This window comes from Ylistrum balloti, unplaced genomic scaffold (genome assembly GCF_031769215.1).
Source record: "Ylistrum balloti isolate Yb309-2 unplaced genomic scaffold, AGI_CSIRO_Ybal_v1 Utg370700, whole genome shotgun sequence".
In the NCBI taxonomy this organism is placed as follows: Eukaryota; Metazoa; Mollusca; class Bivalvia; order Pectinida; family Pectinidae; genus Ylistrum; species Ylistrum balloti.
In genome coordinates, this window is record NW_026782420.1 from 763,367 (window position 1) to 789,784 (window position 26,418).

The 26,418-nt window shown below is 44.4% G+C and overlaps 1 protein-coding gene across 1 annotated transcript in view; it reads right to left on the bottom strand.

Annotated features, from left to right (window-relative positions):
- LOC132557604 (mucin-3B-like) overlaps positions 1–25,767 on the bottom strand; it is a 41,344-nt gene extending 15,577 nt beyond the window's left edge. The window contains exons 1-4 of the mRNA XM_060222113.1: positions 18,465–25,767; positions 18,133–18,222; positions 8,814–17,063; positions 1,003–8,712 (exon numbers count right to left, since the gene is read on the bottom strand). Coding sequence (XP_060078096.1) covers positions 1,003–8,712; positions 8,814–17,063; positions 18,133–18,222; positions 18,465–25,767 — 23,353 coding nt within the window. The remainder of the gene's footprint in view (positions 1–1,002; positions 8,713–8,813; positions 17,064–18,132; positions 18,223–18,464) is intronic.
- Positions 25,768–26,418: the final 651 nt, after the last annotated feature.

Consider the following 26,418-nt stretch of genomic DNA (forward strand, 5'->3'; position numbering starts at 1 on the left):
ATCGTAATACATACCCTGTTGTTACGTCATTAGTTATGGTGACGCTATGCAATATCCTCATGGTATACAGTATTTTGATTTCGTACAATGTTAGATTTGCATCATATTTCCCTTAATTAAGCTTACCAGACAAATTATGATTTAGCTACACCGAACAACATGTGTACGTAATAAAATAAATTTAAACTATTATTTACATGCGTAGACATTAAAAAATATTTGGTGAATGCCCCGTCTGTATTTCAGTAATGTTGTTTCTCTTCAGTCCTATGTATTTAAGAATTAAGAGATCTAAGCTGTAAATGTTTATATATATCTTGGAACTTCTGTACTAATTAAAACGTTTTAGACTATCTACACAGGATCACTGGAAAAATCCCCATTCATAAAGGAAAGTTCCAAATTTCCTTTGGTTTTGACTGGTACGGCAAATTTAATAAAGTCTTAATTTAAAACTTAGTGACAACTACTGGCTTCAAACTAAGTGCAAAACTTGCAGTTTTCTGTTGATTTCACTACCACAAAACTACTCTACTACATATACATGATGAAATATGTATTAACACTGGCTTAAAACAGTGCAAAGCCTTTCTCATACACTGCGTGTACTTTTAAATCTGGACGACAACACATACATCTGTCTGAAAATGATACATCTGATCAACATCTATGTTGTCGAACCTTGTAATGTAATTTTAAAATTGATGATGTTTCATCAGATTTGTACAGATATTTTACTTGCTTTAGGTGGATGTGTATGACGGTGAATACGTGTATCACTTAGACTGCAGTTATTAGACAATTCATCTCAGAACTCAAATGTTTTTCACAAGTTCGATAAACATGTATTACATCTCACAACTGCGTGGATAGATGTAAACAAAACGCAACAAAGTGAGACCTAATCCTGAAAAAAACATACCATCGGCATATCTATCAAAAGCAACTCTACTATTTCAAATTCAAGCAAGCGACATATGGCTACTTAAATACCGATCGTACCATAACTTGTGTGATGAACTCTTGAGGTTGTGGACGGAGGACTGAACAATGTATCAGTGCTTGTTTCAACTGTCGTCTCCTCCGCTGTCGATGGATTGATGCTTGTTGACTCACTTGTTGGCTTCGTTTCTACAGTTGTGATTCCACCTGTACTGCTTGGAACAGAAGAACTTTCGCTAGTAGTAGAAGTGATTCCACTAGATGTTGTGTGCACTGTGCTTTCCTTTGTACTCATACCGGTATGTGATGTTGAAGTTGGAGATGAACTAGTAGCATTTATGCCACTCATAGTGTTAACTGCAGGAATGGAAGCAGTTGTTACACCAGGACTGATAGAGTGTATTGTAGACGCTGCTTCAGTTGTGCTAGAGCCGACATTACTTCCAGACGTAACAGAACTCCCCGAAGATGAACCGACAAGGGAACTTGTCGTAGTTGAAAAGGAATTATCCGTTAATGGAATTGTGCTCGACTTTGATGAAGGACTGGTGGGAGGTACAGAACTGCCAGTGGTAGAACTTGTTCCAGGTGTTCCTTTGGAAGAAAATGTCTTCTCAGTTGTAGGTGAAGAACTGCTAATAGGACTTTTTGTTTCAGAAGTTGATAATGATTCGTCTGTACTTGTTGAAGGGCCTGTTGGTGCGGCAGTTAAAGTCGATGATTCAGTTCCCGTAACTGGTGTGTTTGATGTTACGTGTTCAGTTGTCCTGCTTGTTTCCGTTGTAACGGGTGTGCCCTTGCTAACTGTTGTACTTGAAGCTTCATCTGTTGACCCGGTGATAGGCAAAGTCGACAAAGTAGCTGTGGACGATTCACTTGTAGTATTGGAAGATAGCGTGGTAGGTGTCATTGACGGCGATACGGATGTTTCTTCTGTAAACACTGTTGATTCGGTACTGGGAACTGAGTCAGTGCTTGTTTCAACTGTTGTCTCCTCCGCTGTCGATGGATTGATGCTTGTTGACTCACTTGTTGGCTTCGTTTCTACAGTTGTGATTCCACCTGTACTGCTTGGAACAGAAGAACTTTCGCTAGTAGTAGAAGTGATTCCACTAGATGTTGTGTGCACTGTGCTTTCCTTTGTACTCATACCGGTATGTGATGTTGAAGTTGGAGATGAACTAGTAGCATTTATGCCACTCATAGTGTTAACTGCAGGAATGGAAGCAGTTGTTACACCAGGACTGATAGAGTGTATTGTAGACGCTGCTTCAGTTGTGCTAGAGCCGACATTACTTCCAGACGTAACAGAACTCCCCGAAGATGAACCGACAAGGGAACTTGTCGTAGTTGAAAAGGAATTATCCGTTAATGGAATTGTGCTCGACTTTGATGAAGGACTGGTGGGAGGTACAGAACTGCCAGTGGTAGAACTTGTTCCAGGTGTTCCTTTGGAAGAAAATGTCTTCTCAGTTGTAGGTGAATAACTGCTAATAGGACTTTTTGTTTCAGAAGTTGATAATGATTCGTCTGTACTTGTTGAAGGGCCTGTTGGTGCGGCAGTTAAAGTCGATGATTCAGTTCCCGTAACTGGTGTGTTTGATGTTACGTGTTCAGTTGTCCTGCTTGTTTCCGTTGTAACGGGTGTGCCCTTGCTAACTGTTGTACTTGAAGCTTCATCTGTTGACCCGGTGATAGGCAAAGTCGACAAAGTAGCTGTGGACGATTCACTTGTAGTATTGGAAGATAGCGTGGTAGGTGTCATTGACGGCGATACGGATGTTTCCTCTGTAAACACTGTTGATTCGGTACTGGGAACTGAGTCAGTGCTTGTTTCAACTGTTGTCTCCTCCGCTGTCGATGGATTGATGCTTGTTGACTCACTTGTTGGCTTCGTTTCTACAGTTGTGATTCCACCTGTACTGCTTGGAACAGAAGAACTTTCGCTAGTAGTAGAAGTGATTCCACTAGATGTTGTGTGCACTGTGCTTTCCTTTGTACTCATACCGGTATGTGATGTTGAAGTTGGAGATGAACTAGTAGCATTTATGCCACTCATAGTGTTAACTGCAGGAATGGAAGCAGTTGTTACACCAGGACTGATAGAGTGTATTGTAGACGCTGCTTCAGTTGTGCTAGAGCCGACATTACTTCCAGACGTAACAGAACTCCCCGAAGATGAACCGACAAGGGAACTTGTCGTAGTTGAAAAGGAATTATCCGTTAATGGAATTGTGCTCGACTTTGATGAAGGACTGGTGGGAGGTACAGAACTGCCAGTGGTAGAACTTGTTCCAGGTGTTCCTTTGGAAGAAAATGTCTTCTCAGTTGTAGGTGAAGAACTGCTAATAGGACTTTTTGTTTCAGAAGTTGATAATGATTCGTCTGTACTTGTTGAAGGGCCTGTTGGTGCGGCAGTTAAAGTCGATGATTCAGTTCCCGTAACTGGTGTGTTTGATGTTACGTGTTCAGTTGTCCTGCTTGTTTCCGTTGTAACGGGTGTGCCCTTGCTAACTGTTGTACTTGAAGCTTCATCTGTTGACCCGGTGATAGGCAAAGTCGACAAAGTAGCTGTGGACGATTCACTTGTAGTATTGGAAGATAGCGTGGTAGGTGTCATTGACGGCGATACGGATGTTTCTTCTGTAAACACTGTTGATTCGGTACTGGGAACTGAGTCAGTGCTTGTTTCAACTGTTGTCTCCTCCGCTGTCGATGGATTGATGCTTGTTGACTCACTTGTTGGCTTCGTTTCTACAGTTGTGATTCCACCTGTACTGCTTGGAACAGAAGAACTTTCGCTAGTAGTAGAAGTGATTCCACTAGATGTTGTGTGCACTGTGCTTTCCTTTGTACTCATACCGGTATGTGATGTTGAAGTTGGAGATGAACTAGTAGCATTTATGCCACTCATAGTGTTAACTGCAGGAATGGAAGCAGTTGTTACACCAGGACTGATAGAGTGTATTGTAGACGCTGCTTCAGTTGTGCTAGAGCCGACATTACTTCCAGACGTAACAGAACTCCCCGAAGATGAACCGACAAGGGAACTTGTCGTAGTTGAAAAGGAATTATCCGTTAATGGAATTGTGCTCGACTTTGATGAAGGACTGGTGGGAGGTACAGAACTGCCAGTGGTAGAACTTGTTCCAGGTGTTCCTTTGGAAGAAAATGTCTTCTCAGTTGTAGGTGAAGAACTGCTAATAGGACTTTTTGTTTCAGAAGTTGATAATGATTCGTCTGTACTTGTTGAAGGGCCTGTTGGTGCGGCAGTTAAAGTCGATGATTCAGTTCCCGTAACTGGTGTGTTTGATGTTACGTGTTCAGTTGTCCTGCTTGTTTCCGTTGTAACGGGTGTGCCCTTGCTAACTGTTGTACTTGAAGCTTCATCTGTTGACCCGGTGATAGGCAAAGTCGACAAAGTAGCTGTGGACGATTCACTTGTAGTATTGGAAGATAGCGTGGTAGGTGTCATTGACGGCGATACGGATGTTTCTTCTGTAAACACTGTTGATTCGGTACTGGGAACTGAGTCAGTGCTTGTTTCAACTGTTGTCTCCTCCGCTGTCGATGGATTGATGCTTGTTGACTCACTTGTTGGCTTCGTTTCTACAGTTGTGATTCCACCTGTACTGCTTGGAACAGAAGAACTTTCGCTAGTAGTAGAAGTGATTCCACTAGATGTTGTGTGCACTGTGCTTTCCTTTGTACTCATACCGGTATGTGATGTTGAAGTTGGAGATGAACTAGTAGCATTTATGCCACTCATAGTGTTAACTGCAGGAATGGAAGCAGTTGTTACACCAGGACTGATAGAGTGTATTGTAGACGCTGCTTCAGTTGTGCTAGAGCCGACATTACTTCCAGACGTAACAGAACTCCCCGAAGATGAACCGACAAGGGAACTTGTCGTAGTTGAAAAGGAATTATCCGTTAATGGAATTGTGCTCGACTTTGATGAAGGACTGGTGGGAGGTACAGAACTGCCAGTGGTAGAACTTGTTCCAGGTGTTCCTTTGGAAGAAAATGTCTTCTCAGTTGTAGGTGAAGAACTGCTAATAGGACTTTTTGTTTCAGAAGTTGATAATGATTCGTCTGTACTTGTTGAAGGGCCTGTTGGTGCGGCAGTTAAAGTCGATGATTCAGTTCCCGTAACTGGTGTGTTTGATGTTACGTGTTCAGTTGTCCTGCTTGTTTCCGTTGTAACGGGTGTGCCCTTGCTAACTGTTGTACTTGAAGCTTCATCTGTTGACCCGGTGATAGGCAAAGTCGACAAAGTAGCTGTGGACGATTCACTTGTAGTATTGGAAGATAGCGTGGTAGGTGTCATTGACGGCGATACGGATGTTTCTTCTGTAAACACTGTTGATTCGGTACTGGGAACTGAGTCAGTGCTTGTTTCAACTGTTGTCTCCTCCGCTGTCGATGGATTGATGCTTGTTGACTCACTTGTTGGCTTCGTTTCTACAGTTGTGATTCCACCTGTACTGCTTGGAACAGAAGAACTTTCGCTAGTAGTAGAAGTGATTCCACTAGATGTTGTGTGCACTGTGCTTTCCTTTGTACTCATACCGGTATGTGATGTTGAAGTTGGAGATGAACTAGTAGCATTTATGCCACTCATAGTGTTAACTGCAGGAATGGAAGCAGTTGTTACACCAGGACTGATAGAGTGTATTGTAGACGCTGCTTCAGTTGTGCTAGAGCCGACATTACTTCCAGACGTAACAGAACTCCCCGAAGATGAACCGACAAGGGAACTTGTCGTAGTTGAAAAGGAATTATCCGTTAATGGAATTGTGCTCGACTTTGATGAAGGACTGGTGGGAGGTACAGAACTGCCAGTGGTAGAACTTGTTCCAGGTGTTCCTTTGGAAGAAAATGTCTTCTCAGTTGTAGGTGAAGAACTGCTAATAGGACTTTTTGTTTCAGAAGTTGATAATGATTCGTCTGTACTTGTTGAAGGGCCTGTTGGTGCGGCAGTTAAAGTCGATGATTCAGTTCCCGTAACTGGTGTGTTTGATGTTACGTGTTCAGTTGTCCTGCTTGTTTCCGTTGTAACGGGTGTGCCCTTGCTAACTGTTGTACTTGAAGCTTCATCTGTTGACCCGGTGATAGGCAAAGTCGACAAAGTAGCTGTGGACGATTCACTTGTAGTATTGGAAGATAGCGTGGTAGGTGTCATTGACGGCGATACGGATGTTTCTTCTGTAAACACTGTTGATTCGGTACTGGGAACTGAGTCAGTGCTTGTTTCAACTGTTGTCTCCTCCGCTGTCGATGGATTGATGCTTGTTGACTCACTTGTTGGCTTCGTTTCTACAGTTGTGATTCCACCTGTACTGCTTGGAACAGAAGAACTTTCGCTAGTAGTAGAAGTGATTCCACTAGATGTTGTGTGCACTGTGCTTTCCTTTGTACTCATACCGGTATGTGATGTTGAAGTTGGAGATGAACTAGTAGCATTTATGCCACTCATAGTGTTAACTGCAGGAATGGAAGCAGTTGTTACACCAGGACTGATAGAGTGTATTGTAGACGCTGCTTCAGTTGTGCTAGAGCCGACATTACTTCCAGACGTAACAGAACTCCCCGAAGATGAACCGACAAGGGAACTTGTCGTAGTTGAAAAGGAATTATCCGTTAATGGAATTGTGCTCGACTTTGATGAAGGACTGGTGGGAGGTACAGAACTGCCAGTGGTAGAACTTGTTCCAGGTGTTCCTTTGGAAGAAAATGTCTTCTCAGTTGTAGGTGAAGAACTGCTAATAGGACTTTTTGTTTCAGAAGTTGATAATGATTCGTCTGTACTTGTTGAAGGGCCTGTTGGTGCGGCAGTTAAAGTCGATGATTCAGTTCCCGTAACTGGTGTGTTTGATGTTACGTGTTCAGTTGTCCTGCTTGTTTCCGTTGTAACGGGTGTGCCCTTGCTAACTGTTGTACTTGAAGCTTCATCTGTTGACCCGGTGATAGGCAAAGTCGACAAAGTAGCTGTGGACGATTCACTTGTAGTATTGGAAGATAGCGTGGTAGGTGTCATTGACGGCGATACGGATGTTTCTTCTGTAAACACTGTTGATTCGGTACTGGGAACTGAGTCAGTGCTTGTTTCAACTGTTGTCTCCTCCGCTGTCGATGGATTGATGCTTGTTGACTCACTTGTTGGCTTCGTTTCTACAGTTGTGATTCCACCTGTACTGCTTGGAACAGAAGAACTTTCGCTAGTAGTAGAAGTGATTCCACTAGATGTTGTGTGCACTGTGCTTTCCTTTGTACTCATACCGGTATGTGATGTTGAAGTTGGAGATGAACTAGTAGCATTTATGCCACTCATAGTGTTAACTGCAGGAATGGAAGCAGTTGTTACACCAGGACTGATAGAGTGTATTGTAGACGCTGCTTCAGTTGTGCTAGAGCCGACATTACTTCCAGACGTAACAGAACTCCCCGAAGATGAACCGACAAGGGAACTTGTCGTAGTTGAAAAGGAATTATCCGTTAATGGAATTGTGCTCGACTTTGATGAAGGACTGGTGGGAGGTACAGAACTGCCAGTGGTAGAACTTGTTCCAGGTGTTCCTTTGGAAGAAAATGTCTTCTCAGTTGTAGGTGAAGAACTGCTAATAGGACTTTTTGTTTCAGAAGTTGATAATGATTCGTCTGTACTTGTTGAAGGGCCTGTTGGTGCGGCAGTTAAAGTCGATGATTCAGTTCCCGTAACTGGTGTGTTTGATGTTACGTGTTCAGTTGTCCTGCTTGTTTCCGTTGTAACGGGTGTGCCCTTGCTAACTGTTGTACTTGAAGCTTCATCTGTTGACCCGGTGATAGGCAAAGTCGACAAAGTAGCTGTGGACGATTCACTTGTAGTATTGGAAGATAGCGTGGTAGGTGTCATTGACGGCGATACGGATGTTTCTTCTGTAAACACTGTTGATTCGGTACTGGGAACTGAGTCAGTGCTTGTTTCAACTGTTGTCTCCTCCGCTGTCGATGGATTGATGCTTGTTGACTCACTTGTTGGCTTCGTTTCTACAGTTGTGATTCCACCTGTACTGCTTGGAACAGAAGAACTTTCGCTAGTAGTAGAAGTGATTCCACTAGATGTTGTGTGCACTGTGCTTTCCTTTGTACTCATACCGGTATGTGATGTTGAAGTTGGAGATGAACTAGTAGCATTTATGCCACTCATAGTGTTAACTGCAGGAATGGAAGCAGTTGTTACACCAGGACTGATAGAGTGTATTGTAGACGCTGCTTCAGTTGTGCTAGAGCCGACATTACTTCCAGACGTAACAGAACTCCCCGAAGATGAACCGACAAGGGAACTTGTCGTAGTTGAAAAGGAATTATCCGTTAATGGAATTGTGCTCGACTTTGATGAAGGACTGGTGGGAGGTACAGAACTGCCAGTGGTAGAACTTGTTCCAGGTGTTCCTTTGGAAGAAAATGTCTTCTCAGTTGTAGGTGAAGAACTGCTAATAGGACTTTTTGTTTCAGAAGTTGATAATGATTCGTCTGTACTTGTTGAAGGGCCTGTTGGTGCGGCAGTTAAAGTCGATGATTCAGTTCCCGTAACTGGTGTGTTTGATGTTACGTGTTCAGTTGTCCTGCTTGTTTCCGTTGTAACGGGTGTGCCCTTGCTAACTGTTGTACTTGAAGCTTCATCTGTTGACCCGGTGATAGGCAAAGTCGACAAAGTAGCTGTGGACGATTCACTTGTAGTATTGGAAGATAGCGTGGTAGGTGTCATTGACGGCGATACGGATGTTTCTTCTCTGTAAACACTGTTGATTCGGTACTGGGAACTGAGTCAGTGCTTGTTTCAACTGTTGTCTCCTCCGCTGTCGATGGATTGATGCTTGTTGACTCACTTGTTGGCTTCGTTTCTACAGTTGTGATTCCACCTGTACTGCTTGGAACAGAAGAACTTTCGCTAGTAGTAGAAGTGATTCCACTAGATGTTGTGTGCACTGTGCTTTCCTTTGTACTCATACCGGTATGTGATGTTGAAGTTGGAGATGAACTAGTAGCATTTATGCCACTCATAGTGTTAACTGCAGGAATGGAAGCAGTTGTTACACCAGGACTGATAGAGTGTATTGTAGACGCTGCTTCAGTTGTGCTAGAGCCGACATTACTTCCAGACGTAACAGAACTCCCCGAAGATGAACCGACAAGGGAACTTGTCGTAGTTGAAAAGGAATTATCCGTTAATGGAATTGTGCTCGACTTTGATGAAGGACTGGTGGGAGGTACAGAACTGCCAGTGGTAGAACTTGTTCCAGGTGTTCCTTTGGAAGAAAATGTCTTCTCAGTTGTAGGTGAAGAACTGCTAATAGGACTTTTTGTTTCAGAAGTTGATAATGATTCGTCTGTACTTGTTGAAGGGCCTGTTGGTGCGGCAGTTAAAGTCGATGATTCAGTTCCCGTAACTGGTGTGTTTGATGTTACGTGTTCAGTTGTCCTGCTTGTTTCCGTTGTAACGGGTGTGCCCTTGCTAACTGTTGTACTTGAAGCTTCATCTGTTGACCCGGTGATAGGCAAAGTCGACAAAGTAGCTGTGGACGATTCACTTGTAGTATTGGAAGATAGCGTGGTAGGTGTCATTGACGGCGATACGGATGTTTCTTCTGTAAACACTGTTGATTCGGTACTGGGAACTGAGTCAGTGCTTGTTTCAACTGTTGTCTCCTCCGCTGTCGATGGATTGATGCTTGTTGACTCACTTGTTGGCTTCGTTTCTACAGTTGTGATTCCACCTGTACTGCTTGGAACAGAAGAACTTTCGCTAGTAGTAGAAGTGATTCCACTAGATGTTGTGTGCACTGTGCTTTCCTTTGTACTCATACCGGTATGTGATGTTGAAGTTGGAGATGAACTAGTAGCATTTATGCCACTCATAGTGTTAACTGCAGGAATGGAAGCAGTTGTTACACCAGGACTGATAGAGTGTATTGTAGACGCTGCTTCAGTTGTGCTAGAGCCGACATTACTTCCAGACGTAACAGAACTCCCCGAAGATGAACCGACAAGGGAACTTGTCGTAGTTGAAAAGGAATTATCCGTTAATGGAATTGTGCTCGACTTTGATGAAGGACTGGTGGGAGGTACAGAACTGCCAGTGGTAGAACTTGTTCCAGGTGTTCCTTTGGAAGAAAATGTCTTCTCAGTTGTAGGTGAAGAACTGCTAATAGGACTTTTTGTTTCAGAAGTTGATAATGATTCGTCTGTACTTGTTGAAGGGCCTGTTGGTGCGGCAGTTAAAGTCGATGATTCAGTTCCCGTAACTGGTGTGTTTGATGTTACGTGTTCAGTTGTCCTGCTTGTTTCCGTTGTAACGGGTGTGCCCTTGCTAACTGTTGTACTTGAAGCTTCATCTGTTGACCCGGTGATAGGCAAAGTCGACAAAGTAGCTGTGGACGATTCACTTGTAGTATTGGAAGATAGCGTGGTAGGTGTCATTGACGGCGATACGGATGTTTCTTCTGTAAACACTGTTGATTCGGTACTGGGAACTGAGTCAGTGCTTGTTTCAACTGTTGTCTCCTCCGCTGTCGATGGATTGATGCTTGTTGACTCACTTGTTGGCTTCGTTTCTACAGTTGTGATTCCACCTGTACTGCTTGGAACAGAAGAACTTTCGCTAGTAGTAGAAGTGATTCCACTAGATGTTGTGTGCACTGTGCTTTCCTTTGTACTCATACCGGTATGTGATGTTGAAGTTGGAGATGAACTAGTAGCATTTATGCCACTCATAGTGTTAACTGCAGGAATGGAAGCAGTTGTTACACCAGGACTGATAGAGTGTATTGTAGACGCTGCTTCAGTTGTGCTAGAGCCGACATTACTTCCAGACGTAACAGAACTCCCCGAAGATGAACCGACAAGGGAACTTGTCGTAGTTGAAAAGGAATTATCCGTTAATGGAATTGTGCTCGACTTTGATGAAGGACTGGTGGGAGGTACAGAACTGCCAGTGGTAGAACTTGTTCCAGGTGTTCCTTTGGAAGAAAATGTCTTCTCAGTTGTAGGTGAAGAACTGCTAATAGGACTTTTTGTTTCAGAAGTTGATAATGATTCGTCTGTACTTGTTGAAGGGCCTGTTGGTGCGGCAGTTAAAGTCGATGATTCAGTTCCCGTAACTGGTGTGTTTGATGTTACGTGTTCAGTTGTCCTGCTTGTTTCCGTTGTAACGGGTGTGCCCTTGCTAACTGTTGTACTTGAAGCTTCATCTGTTGACCCGGTGATAGGCAAAGTCGACAAAGTAGCTGTGGACGATTCACTTGTAGTATTGGAAGATAGCGTGGTAGGTGTCATTGACGGCGATACGGATGTTTCTTCTGTAAACACTGTTGATTCGGTACTGGGAACTGAGTCAGTGCTTGTTTCAACTGTTGTCTCCTCCGCTGTCGATGGATTGATGCTTGTTGACTCACTTGTTGGCTTCGTTTCTACAGTTGTGATTCCACCTGTACTGCTTGGAACAGAAGAACTTTCGCTAGTAGTAGAAGTGATTCCACTAGATGTTGTGTGCACTGTGCTTTCCTTTGTACTCATACCGGTATGTGATGTTGAAGTTGGAGATGAACTAGTAGCATTTATGCCACTCATAGTGTTAACTGCAGGAATGGAAGCAGTTGTTACACCAGGACTGATAGAGTGTATTGTAGACGCTGCTTCAGTTGTGCTAGAGCCGACATTACTTCCAGACGTAACAGAACTCCCCGAAGATGAACCGACAAGGGAACTTGTCGTAGTTGAAAAGGAATTATCCGTTAATGGAATTGTGCTCGACTTTGATGAAGGACTGGTGGGAGGTACAGAACTGCCAGTGGTAGAACTTGTTCCAGGTGTTCCTTTGGAAGAAAATGTCTTCTCAGTTGTAGGTGAAGAACTGCTAATAGGACTTTTTGTTTCAGAAGTTGATAATGATTCGTCTGTACTTGTTGAAGGGCCTGTTGGTGCGGCAGTTAAAGTCGATGATTCAGTTCCCGTAACTGGTGTGTTTGATGTTACGTGTTCAGTTGTCCTGCTTGTTTCCGTTGTAACGGGTGTGCCCTTGCTAACTGTTGTACTTGAAGCTTCATCTGTTGACCCGGTGATAGGCAAAGTCGACAAAGTAGCTGTGGACGATTCACTTGTAGTATTGGAAGATAGCGTGGTAGGTGTCATTGACGGCGATACGGATGTTTCTTCTGTAAACACTGTTGATTCGGTACTGGGAACTGAGTCAGTGCTTGTTTCAACTGTTGTCTCCTCCGCTGTCGATGGATTGATGCTTGTTGACTCACTTGTTGGCTTCGTTTCTACAGTTGTGATTCCACCTGTACTGCTTGGAACAGAAGAACTTTCGCTAGTAGTAGAAGTGATTCCACTAGATGTTGTGTGCACTGTGCTTTCCTTTGTACTCATACCGGTATGTGATGTTGAAGTTGGAGATGAACTAGTAGCATTTATGCCACTCATAGTGTTAACTGCAGGAATGGAAGCAGTTGTTACACCAGGACTGATAGAGTGTATTGTAGACGCTGCTTCAGTTGTGCTAGAGCCGACATTACTTCCAGACGTAACAGAACTCCCCGAAGATGAACCGACAAGGGAACTTGTCGTAGTTGAAAAGGAATTATCCGTTAATGGAATTGTGCTCGACTTTGATGAAGGACTGGTGGGAGGTACAGAACTGCCAGTGGTAGAACTTGTTCCAGGTGTTCCTTTGGAAGAAAATGTCTTCTCAGTTGTAGGTGAAGAACTGCTAATAGGACTTTTTGTTTCAGAAGTTGATAATGATTCGTCTGTACTTGTTGAAGGGCCTGTTGGTGCGGCAGTTAAAGTCGATGATTCAGTTCCCGTAACTGGTGTGTTTGATGTTACGTGTTCAGTTGTCCTGCTTGTTTCCGTTGTAACGGGTGTGCCCTTGCTAACTGTTGTACTTGAAGCTTCATCTGTTGACCCGGTGATAGGCAAAGTCGACAAAGTAGCTGTGGACGATTCACTTGTAGTATTGGAAGATAGCGTGGTAGGTGTCATTGACGGCGATACGGATGTTTCTTCTGTAAACACTGTTGATTCGGTACTGGGAACTGAGTCAGTGCTTGTTTCAACTGTTGTCTCCTCCGCTGTCGATGGATTGATGCTTGTTGACTCACTTGTTGGCTTCGTTTCTACAGTTGTGATTCCACCTGTACTGCTTGGAACAGAAGAACTTTCGCTAGTAGTAGAAGTGATTCCACTAGATGTTGTGTGCACTGTGCTTTCCTTTGTACTCATACCGGTATGTGATGTTGAAGTTGGAGATGAACTAGTAGCATTTATGCCACTCATAGTGTTAACTGCAGGAATGGAAGCAGTTGTTACACCAGGACTGATAGAGTGTATTGTAGACGCTGCTTCAGTTGTGCTAGAGCCGACATTACTTCCAGACGTAACAGAACTCCCCGAAGATGAACCGACAAGGGAACTTGTCGTAGTTGAAAAGGAATTATCCGTTAATGGAATTGTGCTCGACTTTGATGAAGGACTGGTGGGAGGTACAGAACTGCCAGTGGTAGAACTTGTTCCAGGTGTTCCTTTGGAAGAAAATGTCTTCTCAGTTGTAGGTGAAGAACTGCTAATAGGACTTTTTGTTTCAGAAGTTGATAATGATTCGTCTGTACTTGTTGAAGGGCCTGTTGGTGCGGCAGTTAAAGTCGATGATTCAGTTCCCGTAACTGGTGTGTTTGATGTTACGTGTTCAGTTGTCCTGCTTGTTTCCGTTGTAACGGGTGTGCCCTTGCTAACTGTTGTACTTGAAGCTTCATCTGTTGACCCGGTGATAGGCAAAGTCGACAAAGTAGCTGTGGACGATTCACTTGTAGTATTGGAAGATAGCGTGGTAGGTGTCATTGACGGCGATACGGATGTTTCTTCTGTAAACACTGTTGATTCGGTACTGGGAACTGAGTCAGTGCTTGTTTCAACTGTTGTCTCCTCCGCTGTCGATGGATTGATGCTTGTTGACTCACTTGTTGGCTTCGTTTCTACAGTTGTGATTCCACCTGTACTGCTTGGAACAGAAGAACTTTCGCTAGTAGTAGAAGTGATTCCACTAGATGTTGTGTGCACTGTGCTTTCCTTTGTACTCATACCGGTATGTGATGTTGAAGTTGGAGATGAACTAGTAGCATTTATGCCACTCATAGTGTTAACTGCAGGAATGGAAGCAGTTGTTACACCAGGACTGATAGAGTGTATTGTAGACGCTGCTTCAGTTGTGCTAGAGCCGACATTACTTCCAGACGTAACAGAACTCCCCGAAGATGAACCGACAAGGGAACTTGTCGTAGTTGAAAAGGAATTATCCGTTAATGGAATTGTGCTCGACTTTGATGAAGGACTGGTGGGAGGTACAGAACTGCCAGTGGTAGAACTTGTTCCAGGTGTTCCTTTGGAAGAAAATGTCTTCTCAGTTGTAGGTGAAGAACTGCTAATAGGACTTTTTGTTTCAGAAGTTGATAATGATTCGTCTGTACTTGTTGAAGGGCCTGTTGGTGCGGCAGTTAAAGTCGATGATTCAGTTCCCGTAACTGGTGTGTTTGATGTTACGTGTTCAGTTGTCCTGCTTGTTTCCGTTGTAACGGGTGTGCCCTTGCTAACTGTTGTACTTGAAGCTTCATCTGTTGACCCGGTGATAGGCAAAGTCGACAAAGTAGCTGTGGACGATTCACTTGTAGTATTGGAAGATAGCGTGGTAGGTGTCATTGACGGCGATACGGATGTTTCTTCTGTAAACACTGTTGATTCGGTACTGGGAACTGAGTCAGTGCTTGTTTCAACTGTTGTCTCCTCCGCTGTCGATGGATTGATGCTTGTTGACTCACTTGTTGGCTTCGTTTCTACAGTTGTGATTCCACCTGTACTGCTTGGAACAGAAGAACTTTCGCTAGTAGTAGAAGTGATTCCACTAGATGTTGTGTGCACTGTGCTTTCCTTTGTACTCATACCGGTATGTGATGTTGAAGTTGGAGATGAACTAGTAGCATTTATGCCACTCATAGTGTTAACTGCAGGAATGGAAGCAGTTGTTACACCAGGACTGATAGAGTGTATTGTAGACGCTGCTTCAGTTGTGCTAGAGCCGACATTACTTCCAGACGTAACAGAACTCCCCGAAGATGAACCGACAAGGGAACTTGTCGTAGTTGAAAAGGAATTATCCGTTAATGGAATTGTGCTCGACTTTGATGAAGGACTGGTGGGAGGTACAGAACTGCCAGTGGTAGAACTTGTTCCAGGTGTTCCTTTGGAAGAAAATGTCTTCTCAGTTGTAGGTGAAGAACTGCTAATAGGACTTTTTGTTTCAGAAGTTGATAATGATTCGTCTGTACTTGTTGAAGGGCCTGTTGGTGCGGCAGTTAAAGTCGATGATTCAGTTCCCGTAACTGGTGTGTTTGATGTTACGTGTTCAGTTGTCCTGCTTGTTTCCGTTGTAACGGGTGTGCCCTTGCTAACTGTTGTACTTGAAGCTTCATCTGTTGACCCGGTGATAGGCAAAGTCGACAAAGTAGCTGTGGACGATTCACTTGTAGTATTGGAAGATAGCGTGGTAGGTGTCATTGACGGCGATACGGATGTTTCTTCTGTAAACACTGTTGATTCGGTACTGGGAACTGAGTCAGTGCTTGTTTCAACTGTTGTCTCCTCCGCTGTCGATGGATTGATGCTTGTTGACTCACTTGTTGGCTTCGTTTCTACAGTTGTGATTCCACCTGTACTGCTTGGAACAGAAGAACTTTCGCTAGTAGTAGAAGTGATTCCACTAGATGTTGTGTGCACTGTGCTTTCCTTTGTACTCATACCGGTATGTGATGTTGAAGTTGGAGATGAACTAGTAGCATTTATGCCACTCATAGTGTTAACTGCAGGAATGGAAGCAGTTGTTACACCAGGACTGATAGAGTGTATTGTAGACGCTGCTTCAGTTGTGCTAGAGCCGACATTACTTCCAGACGTAACAGAACTCCCCGAAGATGAACCGACAAGGGAACTTGTCGTAGTTGAAAAGGAATTATCCGTTAATGGAATTGTGCTCGACTTTGATGAAGGACTGGTGGGAGGTACAGAACTGCCAGTGGTAGAACTTGTTCCAGGTGTTCCTTTGGAAGAAAATGTCTTCTCAGTTGTAGGTGAAGAACTGCTAATAGGACTTTTTGTTTCAGAAGTTGAGAATGATTCGTCTGTACTTGTTGAAGGGCCTGTTGGTGCGGCAGCTAAAGTCGATGATTCAGTTCCCGTAACTGGTGTGTTTGATGTTACGTGTTCAGTTGTCCTGCTTGTTTCCGTTGTAACGGGTGTGCCCTTGCTAACTGTTGTACTTGAAGCTTCATCTGTTGACCCGGTGATAGGCAAAGTCGACAAAGTAGCTGTGGACGATTCACTTGTAGTATTGGAAGATAGCGTGGTAGGTGTCATTGACGGCGATACGGATGTTTCCTCTGTAAACACTGTTGATTCGGTACTGGGAACTGAGTCAGTGCTTGTTTCAACTGTTGTCTCCTCCGCTGTCGATGGATTGATGCTTGTTGACTCACTTGTTGGCTTCGTTTCTACAGTTGTGATTCCACCTGTACTGCTTGGAACAGAAGAACTTTCGCTAGTAGTAGAAGTGATTCCACTAGATGTTGTGTGCACTGTGCTTTCCTTTGTACTCATACCGGTATGTGATGTTGAAGTTGGAGATGAACTAGTAGCATTTATGCCACTCATAGTGTTAACTGCAGGAATGGAAGCAGTTGTTACACCAGGACTGATAGAGTGTATTGTAGACGCTGCTTCAGTTGTGCTAGAGCCGACATTACTTCCAGACGTAACAGAACTCCCCGAAGATGAACCGACAAGGGAACTTGTCGTAGTTGAAAAGGAATTATCCGTTAATGGAATTGTGCTCGACTTTGATGAAGGACTGGTGGGAGGTACAGAACTGCCAGTGGTAGAACTTGTTCCAGGTGTTCCTTTGGAAGAAAATGTCTTCTCAGTTGTAGGTGAAGAACTGCTAATAGGACTTTTTGTTTCAGAAGTTGATAATGATTCGTCTGTACTTGTTGAAGGGCCTGTTGGTGCGGCAGTTAAAGTCGATGATTCAGTTGCTGTAACAGCAATCGACATAATAGATGTTGTTGTTGTATTGGCGATTCTCGATGATGTAGGTGTTTCTATATGACACGGAATGTAAAAATGTTCTTTAAAAACTTACCCTAGAATAGACTGAAAGATAAACTCGTAAGAAAGATGTGTTATATTCCAACAAATAATATTTTGGAAAATTAGCAAATTGTCTTTTCGTTCGCTGAATCTTGGTTCATTATAGAGATATAAGGGTATCATGTTCCTAAATATTTTCAATAACTAATGCGTTTTGTATACTCGACACTGTATCATTTTAACCTATTTTCCATGAAACCGATGTACTCCTTTATCATATGTAAATCCTTACAAACTATGGAACAGTACAAATCAGCTTCACAAGACTTCTTTACGAAGTGATTACATAGCGAAATGCTATGATTGAGTGAAGTCGGTAGAGGCAGGGACATTGCTATGATAATGCATGGGCATTCTCAACGTCATGTAGCCCAGGAATATGGTGTACATCAGACAACAACTTATAACAGTTTTTCTTGTGAAATATAGAGAAATATCGCATTGTTATTTGTCACTAGTGCAAATTTACGCAAATGAAAAGATAAAATCAATAAATCATTAATGCCCGGTACAAAAAAAACACAAAACAAGATATCTGAAGGGGTTGTTTACTTGGGACACGACTTTCAATTCCATCTCAAACGTTCATCTCCACGAAAGTCATCAAACCATACAGAAAACAAATCCAATCCCGAACGACTTGAATATGGAAATTATACATTAGACCTTTCAAGAGGATTTGTGTCATCAAATGAGAACACAGTATATTGACGCCATATTTTCAGTTTCAGGTTAAAGTTTCTTTGAAGGTTTACAGCAAATTTTGTCCATTTGTGAGATGAATTTGTCAATGAATCAATGAATTAAATAATTGATTCACTTATTTATTTATATAAAGGCTATTATATTTGATTAGCCGCAATTGGGAATTGAATCCATATTTGCTTCTAAGGAAGGAATCACAAATGTTCTACCTTCTTAATTCGGTGTTGTCCAGTAATTCAATAATCTTACCCGAGTATGAAGTAGTCCTTTCGTTTGCTGTATTTGTGGTCTCGAGTGTTACAGCAACAATCTTGGGTGGGGAAGCTGAAGTTGTTTGATCTGAAAAGTACAATTTACGAGCTATTAATCAAATTACGCAAGAGAACGTTAATTCCCGCCCTATGAATGGCCATCTCCGCAAATCCAACGTTTATTTTAAAATATTAAATAATAAAAATATATAATAAGTTACAAATAATAACCATCCAACATCATTAAAATTGAGAATTATCTGATTAAAAAATTCAAATACGAAAATAATCAATCCAAAACAAGTAAAAGATCCCGTCAATAATCATTACCTATTCCAAACACTGAGGTTGATCCAACAGTGCCATTGACACCAGAGAAAATTTCCGTCGACAGTATTGAACCCGAACTACTGGTAGAGCTTCCGGTTGTTGTTGATGCTGACGATGTGTGTGGACTTGTTGAACCTGTAGACGTTTCAGTAGAAAACGTTGAAGAATGGCTTGCTTTAGCGGTTGACTGTGAACTAACAGGTACACTTGTACTGCTAGTTACACCTGACATTGTTGTACTACCACTCACTGTACTTGTAGAAGATTGGCTTGTTGACTGTGTGGTTGGCGAAGACGACAGCGTTGATGATGATGTTTCACTCGCTGTATTCGATGAGGTCGTGATCGGTGTCATCGATGATGATAGTGATGTTTTCCCTGTTACGATTGTGCTCGATGCGGAAGTGGAAATCGTGTCAGTACTGGAACCAACTGTACTCTTGATAGTCGTTGGAGATTCGCTTGTAGACTCACTTGTCGACTGCATTGCAGAAGTTGTGCCTTCAACTGTGCTACTGTGAACAGAAGAACGCTCCGTCGATGGTAGTGAACTTCCACTAGAAGATATTGTCGTCGTGCTTGATTTTGTACTTGTATCGGTTTGTGATGTAGACGACGGAATGGAAGAGGTAGAAACGCCACCAACCATTGTATTCACTACTGGAGTTGAAGAAGACGTTACTACTGGACTTGAAGACTGTGATGTTGAAGGTCCTACACTGGTGGTAGAAGTAGCATTATTCCCAGTCGTACTAGAGGTCGCAGTGGTTGAACCGCCGAGGGAAGTTGTCGACGTAGATGATGTACCCGCCGCCGGAAGCGTGCTTGACGAGGTCGAAATACCTGTTGGAGAGGTGGAACTTCCGGTGACAGTGATTGATTGCGATGTCGTCGCAGTTGACCCTGTTGTCACTGTTGTCGGGGAAGGACCACTGGTAGAGCTTCCGATTGTTGTTGATGCTGACGATGTGTGTGGACTTGTTGAACCTGTAGACGTTTCAGTAGAAAACGTTGAAGAATGGCTTGCTTTAGCGGTTGACTGTGAACTTACAGGTACACTTGTACTGCTAGTTACACCTGGCATTGTTGTACTACCACTCACTGTACTTGTAGAAGATTGGCTTGTTGACTGTGTGGTTGGCGAAGACGACAGCGTTGATGATGATGTTTCACTCGCTGTATTCGATGAGGTCGTGATCGGTGTCATCGATGATGATGGTGACGTTTCCCCTGTTACGCTTGTGCTCGATGCGGAAGTGGAAATCGTGTCAGTACTGGAACCAACTGTACTCTTGATAGTCGTTGGAGATTCGCTTGTAGACTCACTTGTCGACTGCATTGCAGAAGTTGTGCCTTCAACTGTGCTACTGTGAACAGAAGAACGCTCCGTCGACGGTAGTGAACTTCCACTAGAAGATATTGTCGTCGTGCTTGATTTTGTACTTGTATCGGTTTGTGATGTAGACGACGGAATGGAAGAGGTAGAAACGCCACCAACCATTGTATTCACTACTGGAGTTGAAGAAGACGTTACTACTGGACTTGAAGACTGTGATGTTGAAGGTCCTACACTGGTGGTAGCAGTAGCATTATTCCCAGTCGTACTAGAGGTCGCAGTGGTTGAACCGCCGAGGGAAGTTGTCGACGTAGATGATGTACCCGCCGCCGGAAGCGTGCTTGACGAGGTCGAAATACCGGTTGGAGAGGTGGAACTTCCGGTGACAGTGGTTGATTGCGATGTCGTCGCAGTTGACCCTGTTGTCACTGTTGTCGGGGAAGGACCACTGGTAGAGCTTCCGATTGTTGTTGATGCTGACGATGTGTGTGGACTTGTTGAACCTGTAGACGTTTCAGTAGAAAACGTTGATGAATGGCTTGCTTTAGCGGTTGATTGTGAACTTACAGGTACACTTGTAGTGCTAGTTACACCTGGCATTGTTGTACTACCACTCACTGTACTTGTAGAAGATTGGCTTGTTGACTGTGTGGTTGGCGAAGACGACAGCGTTGATGATGATGTTTCACTCGCTGTATTCGATGAGGTCGTGATCGGTGTCATCGATGATGATGGTGACGTTTCCCCTGTTACGCTTGTGCTCGATGCGGAAGTGGAAATCGTGTCAGTACTGGAACCAACTGTACTCTTGATAGTCGTTGGAGATTCGCTTGTAGACTCACTTGTCGACTGCATTGCAGAAGTTGTGCCTTCAACTGTGCTACTGTGAACAGAAGAACGCTCCGTCGACGGTAGTGAACTTCCACTAGAAGATATTGTCGTCGTGCTTGATTTTGTACTTGTATCGGTTTGTGATGTAGACGACGGAATGGAAGAGGTAGAAACGCCACCAACCATTGTATTCACTACTGGAGTTGAAGAAGACGTTACTACTGGACTTGAAGACTGTGATGTTGAAGGTCCTACACTGGTGGTAGCAGTAGCATTATTCCCAGTCGTACTAGAGGTCGCAGTGGTTGAACCGCCGAGGGAAGTTGTCGACGTAGATGATGTACCCGCCGCCGGAAGCGTGCTTGACGAGGTCGAAATACCGGTTGGAGAGGTGGAACTTCCGGTGACAGTGGTTGATTGCGATGTCGTCGCAGTTGACCCTGTTGTCACTGTTGTCGGGGAAGGACCACTGGTAGAGCTTCCGATTGTTGTTGATGCTGACGATGTGTGTGGACTTGTTGAACCTGTAGACGTTTCAGTAGAAAACGTTGATGAATGGCTTGCTTTAGCGGTTGATTGTGAACTTACAGGTACACTTGTAGTGCTAGTTACACCTGGCATTGTTGTACTACCACTCACTGTACTTGTAGAAGATTGGCTTGTTGACTGTGTGGTTGGCGAAGACGACAGCGTTGATGATGATGTTTCACTCGCTGTATTCGATGAGGTCGTGATCGGTGTCATCGATGATGATGGTGACGTTTCCCCTGTTACGCTTGTGCTCGATGCGGAAGTGGAAATCGTGTCAGTACTGGAACCAACTGTACTCTTGATAGTCGTTGGAGATTCGCTTGTAGACTCACTTGTCGACTGCATTGCAGAAGTTGTGCCTTCAACTGTGCTACTGTGAACAGAAGAACGCTCCGTCGACGGTAGTGAACTTCCACTAGAAGATATTGTCGTCGTGCTTGATTTTGTACTTGTATCGGTTTGTGATGTAGACGACGGAATGGAAGAGGTAGAAACGCCACCAACCATTGTATTCACTACTGGAGTTGAAGAAGACGTTACTACTGGACTTGAAGACTGTGATGTTGAAGGTCCTACACTGGTGGTAGCAGTAGCATTATTCCCAGTCGTACTAGAGGTCGCAGTGGTTGAACCGCCGAGGGAAGTTGTCGACGTAGATGATGTACCCGCCGCCGGAAGCGTGCTTGACGAGGTCGAAATACCGGTTGGAGAGGTGGAACTTCCGGTGACAGTGGTTGATTGCGATGTCGTCGCAGTTGACCCTGTTGTCACTGTTGTCGGGGAAGGACCACTGGTAGAGCTTCCGATTGTTGTTGATGCTGACGATGTGTGTGGACTTGTTGAACCTGTAGACGTTTCAGTAGAAAACGTTGATGAATGGCTTGCTTTAGCGGTTGATTGTGAACTTACAGGTACACTTGTAGTGCTAGTTACACCTGGCATTGTTGTACTACCACTCACTGTACTTGTAGAAGATTGGCTTGTTGACTGTGTGGTTGGCGAAGACGACAGCGTTGATGATGATGTTTCACTCGCTGTATTCGATGAGGTCGTGATCGGTGTCATCGATGATGATGGTGACGTTTCCCCTGTTACGCTTGTGCTCGATGCGGAAGTGGAAATCGTGTCAGTACTGGAACCAACTGTACTCTTGATAGTCGTTGGAGATTCGCTTGTAGACTCACTTGTCGACTGCATTGCAGAAGTTGTGCCTTCAACTGTGCTACTGTGAACAGAAGAACGCTCCGTCGACGGTAGTGAACTTCCACTAGAAGATATTGTCGTCGTGCTTGATTTTGTACTTGTATCGGTTTGTGATGTAGACGACGGAATGGAAGAGGTAGAAACGCCACCAACCATTGTATTCACTACTGGAGTTGAAGAAGACGTTACTACTGGACTTGAAGACTGTGATGTTGAAGGTCCTACACTGGTGGTAGCAGTAGCATTATTCCCAGTCGTACTAGAGGTCGCAGTGGTTGAACCGCCGAGGGAAGTTGTCGACGTAGATGATGTACCCGCCGCCGGAAGCGTGCTTGACGAGGTCGAAATACCGGTTGGAGAGGTGGAACTTCCGGTGACAGTGGTTGATTGCGATGTCGTCGCAGTTGACCCTGTTGTCACTGTTGTCGGGGAAGGACCACTGGTAGAGCTTCCGATTGTTGTTGATGCTGACGATGTGTGTGGACTTGTTGAACCTGTAGACGTTTCAGTAGAAAACGTTGATGAATGGCTTGCTTTAGCGGTTGATTGTGAACTTACAGGTACACTTGTAGTGCTAGTTACACCTGGCATTGTTGTACTACCACTCACTGTACTTGTAGAAGATTGGCTTGTTGACTGTGTGGTTGGCGAAGACGACAGCGTTGATGATGATGTTTCACTCGCTGTATTCGATGAGGTCGTGATCGGTGTCATCGATGATGATGGTGACGTTTCCCCTGTTACGCTTGTGCTCGATGCGGAAGTGGAAATCGTGTCAGTACTGGAACCAACTGTACTCTTGATAGTCGTTGGAGATTCGCTTGTAGACTCACTTGTCGACTGCATTGCAGAAGTTGTGCCTTCAACTGTGCTACTGTGAACAGAAGAACGCTCCGTCGACGGTAGTGAACTTCCACTAGAAGATATTGTCGTCGTGCTTGATTTTGTACTTGTATCGGTTTGTGATGTAGACGACGGAATGGAAGAGGTAGAAACGCCACCAACCATTGTATTCACTACTGGAGTTGAAGAAGACGTTACTACTGGACTTGAAGACTGTGATGTTGAAGGTCCTACACTGGTGGTAGCAGTAGCATTATTCCCAGTCGTACTAGAGGTCGCAGTGGTTGAACCGCCGAGGGAAGTTGTCGACGTAGATGATGTACCCGCCGCCGGAAGCGTGCTTGACGAGGTCGAAATACCGGTTGGAGAGGTGGAACTTCCGGTGACAGTGGTTGATTGCGATGTCGTCGCAGTTGACCCTGTTGTCACTGTTGTCGGGGAAGGACCACTGGTAGAGCTTCCGATTGTTGTTGATGCTGACGATGTGTGTGGACTTGTTGAACCTGTAGACGTTTCAGTAGAAAACGTTGATGAATGGCTTGCTTTAGCGGTTGATTGTGAACTTACAGGTACACTTGTAGTGCTAGTTACACCTGGCATTGTTGTACTACCACTCACTGTACTTGTAGAAGATTGGCTTGTTGACTGTGTGGTTGGCGAAGACGACAGCGTTGATGATGATGTTTCACTCGCTGTATTCGATGAGGTCGTGATCGGTGTCATCGATGATGATGGTGACGTTTCCCCTGTTACGCTTGTGCTCGATGCGGAAGTGGAAATCGTGTCAGTACTGGAACCAACTGTACTCTTGATAGTCGTTGGAGATTCGCTTGTAGACTCACTTGTCGACTGCATTGCAGAAGTTGTGCCTTCAACTGTGCTACTGTGAACAGAAGAACGCTCCGTCGACGGTAGTGAACTTCCACTAGAAGATATTGTCGTCGTGCTTGATTTTGTACTTGTATCGGTTTGTGATGTAGACGACGGAATGGAAGAGGTAGAAACGCCACCAACCATTGTATTCACTACTGGAGTTGAAGAAGACGTTACTACTGGACTTGAAGACTGTGATGTTGAAGGTCCTACACTGGTGGTAGCAGTAGCATTATTCCCAGTCGTACTAGAGGTCGCAGTGGTTGAACCGCCGAGGGAAGTTGTCGACGTAGATGATGTACCCGCCGCCGGAAGCGTGCTTGACGAGGTCGAAATACCGGTTGGAGAGGTGGAACTTCCGGTGACAGTGGTTGATTGCGATGTCGTCGCAGTTGACCCTGTTGTCACTGTTGTCGGGGAAGGACCACTGGTAGAGCTTCCGATTGTTGTTGATGCTGACGATGTGTGTGGACTTGTTGAACCTGTAGACGTTTCAGTAGAAAACGTTGATGAATGGCTTGCTTTAGCGGTTGATTGTGAACTTACAGGTACACTTGTAGTGCTAGTTACACCTGGCATTGTTGTACTACCACTCACTGTACTTGTAGAAGATTGGCTTGTTGACTGTGTGGTTGGCGAAGACGACAGCGTTGATGATGATGTTTCACTCGCTGTATTCGATGAGGTCGTGATCGGTGTCATCGATGATGATGGTGACGTTTCCCCTGTTACGCTTGTGCTCGATGCGGAAGTGGAAATCGTGTCAGTACTGGAACCAACTGTACTCTTGATAGTCGTTGGAGATTCGCTTGTAGACTCACTTGTCGACTGCATTGCAGAAGTTGTGCCTTCAACTGTGCTACTGTGAACAGAAGAACGCTCCGTCGACGGTAGTGAACTTCCACTAGAAGATATTGTCGTCGTGCTTGATTTTGTACTTGTATCGGTTTGTGATGTAGACGACGGAATGGAAGAGGTAGAAACGCCACCAACCATTGTATTCACTACTGGAGTTGAAGAAGACGTTACTACTGGACTTGAAGACTGTGATGTTGAAGGTCCTACACTGGTGGTAGCAGTAGCATTATTCCCAGTCGTACTAGAGGTCGCAGTGGTTGAACCGCCGAGGGAAGTTGTCGACGTAGATGATGTACCCGCCGCCGGAAGCGTGCTTGACGAGGTCGAAATACCGGTTGGAGAGGTGGAACTTCCGGTGACAGTGGTTGATTGCGATGTCGTCGCAGTTGACCCTGTTGTCACTGTTGTCGGGGAAGGACCACTGGTAGAGCTTCCGATTGTTGTTGATGCTGACGATGTGTGTGGACTTGTTGAACCTGTAGACGTTTCAGTAGAAAACGTTGATGAATGGCTTGCTTTAGCGGTTGATTGTGAACTTACAGGTACACTTGTAGTGCTAGTTACACCTGGCATTGTTGTACTACCACTCACTGTACTTGTAGAAGATTGGCTTGTTGACTGTGTGGTTGGCGAAGACGACAGCGTTGATGATGATGTTTCACTCGCTGTATTCGATGAGGTCGTGATCGGTGTCATCGATGATGATGGTGACGTTTCCCCTGTTACGCTTGTGCTCGATGCGGAAGTGGAAATCGTGTCAGTACTGGAACCAACTGTACTCTTGATAGTCGTTGGAGATTCGCTTGTAGACTCACTTGTCGACTGCATTGCAGAAGTTGTGCCTTCAACTGTGCTACTGTGAACAGAAGAACGCTCCGTCGACGGTAGTGAACTTCCACTAGAAGATATTGTCGTCGTGCTTGATTTTGTACTTGTATCGGTTTGTGATGTAGACGACGGAATGGAAGAGGTAGAAACGCCACCAACCATTGTATTCACTACTGGAGTTGAAGAAGACGTTACTACTGGACTTGAAGACTGTGATGTTGAAGGTCCTACACTGGTGGTAGCAGTAGCATTATTCCCAGTCGTACTAGAGGTCGCAGTGGTTGAACCGCCGAGGGAAGTTGTCGACGTAGATGATGTACCCGCCGCCGGAAGCGTGCTTGACGAGGTCGAAATACCGGTTGGAGAGGTGGAACTTCCGGTGACAGTGGTTGATTGCGATGTCGTCGCAGTTGACCCTGTTGTCACTGTTGTCGGGGAAGGACCACTGGTAGAGCTTCCGATTGTTGTTGATGCTGACGATGTGTGTGGACTTGTTGAACCTGTAGACGTTTCAGTAGAAAACGTTGATGAATGGCTTGCTTTAGCGGTTGATTGTGAACTTACAGGTACACTTGTAGTGCTAGTTACACCTGGCATTGTTGTACTACCACTCACTGTACTTGTAGAAGATTGGCTTGTTGACTGTGTGGT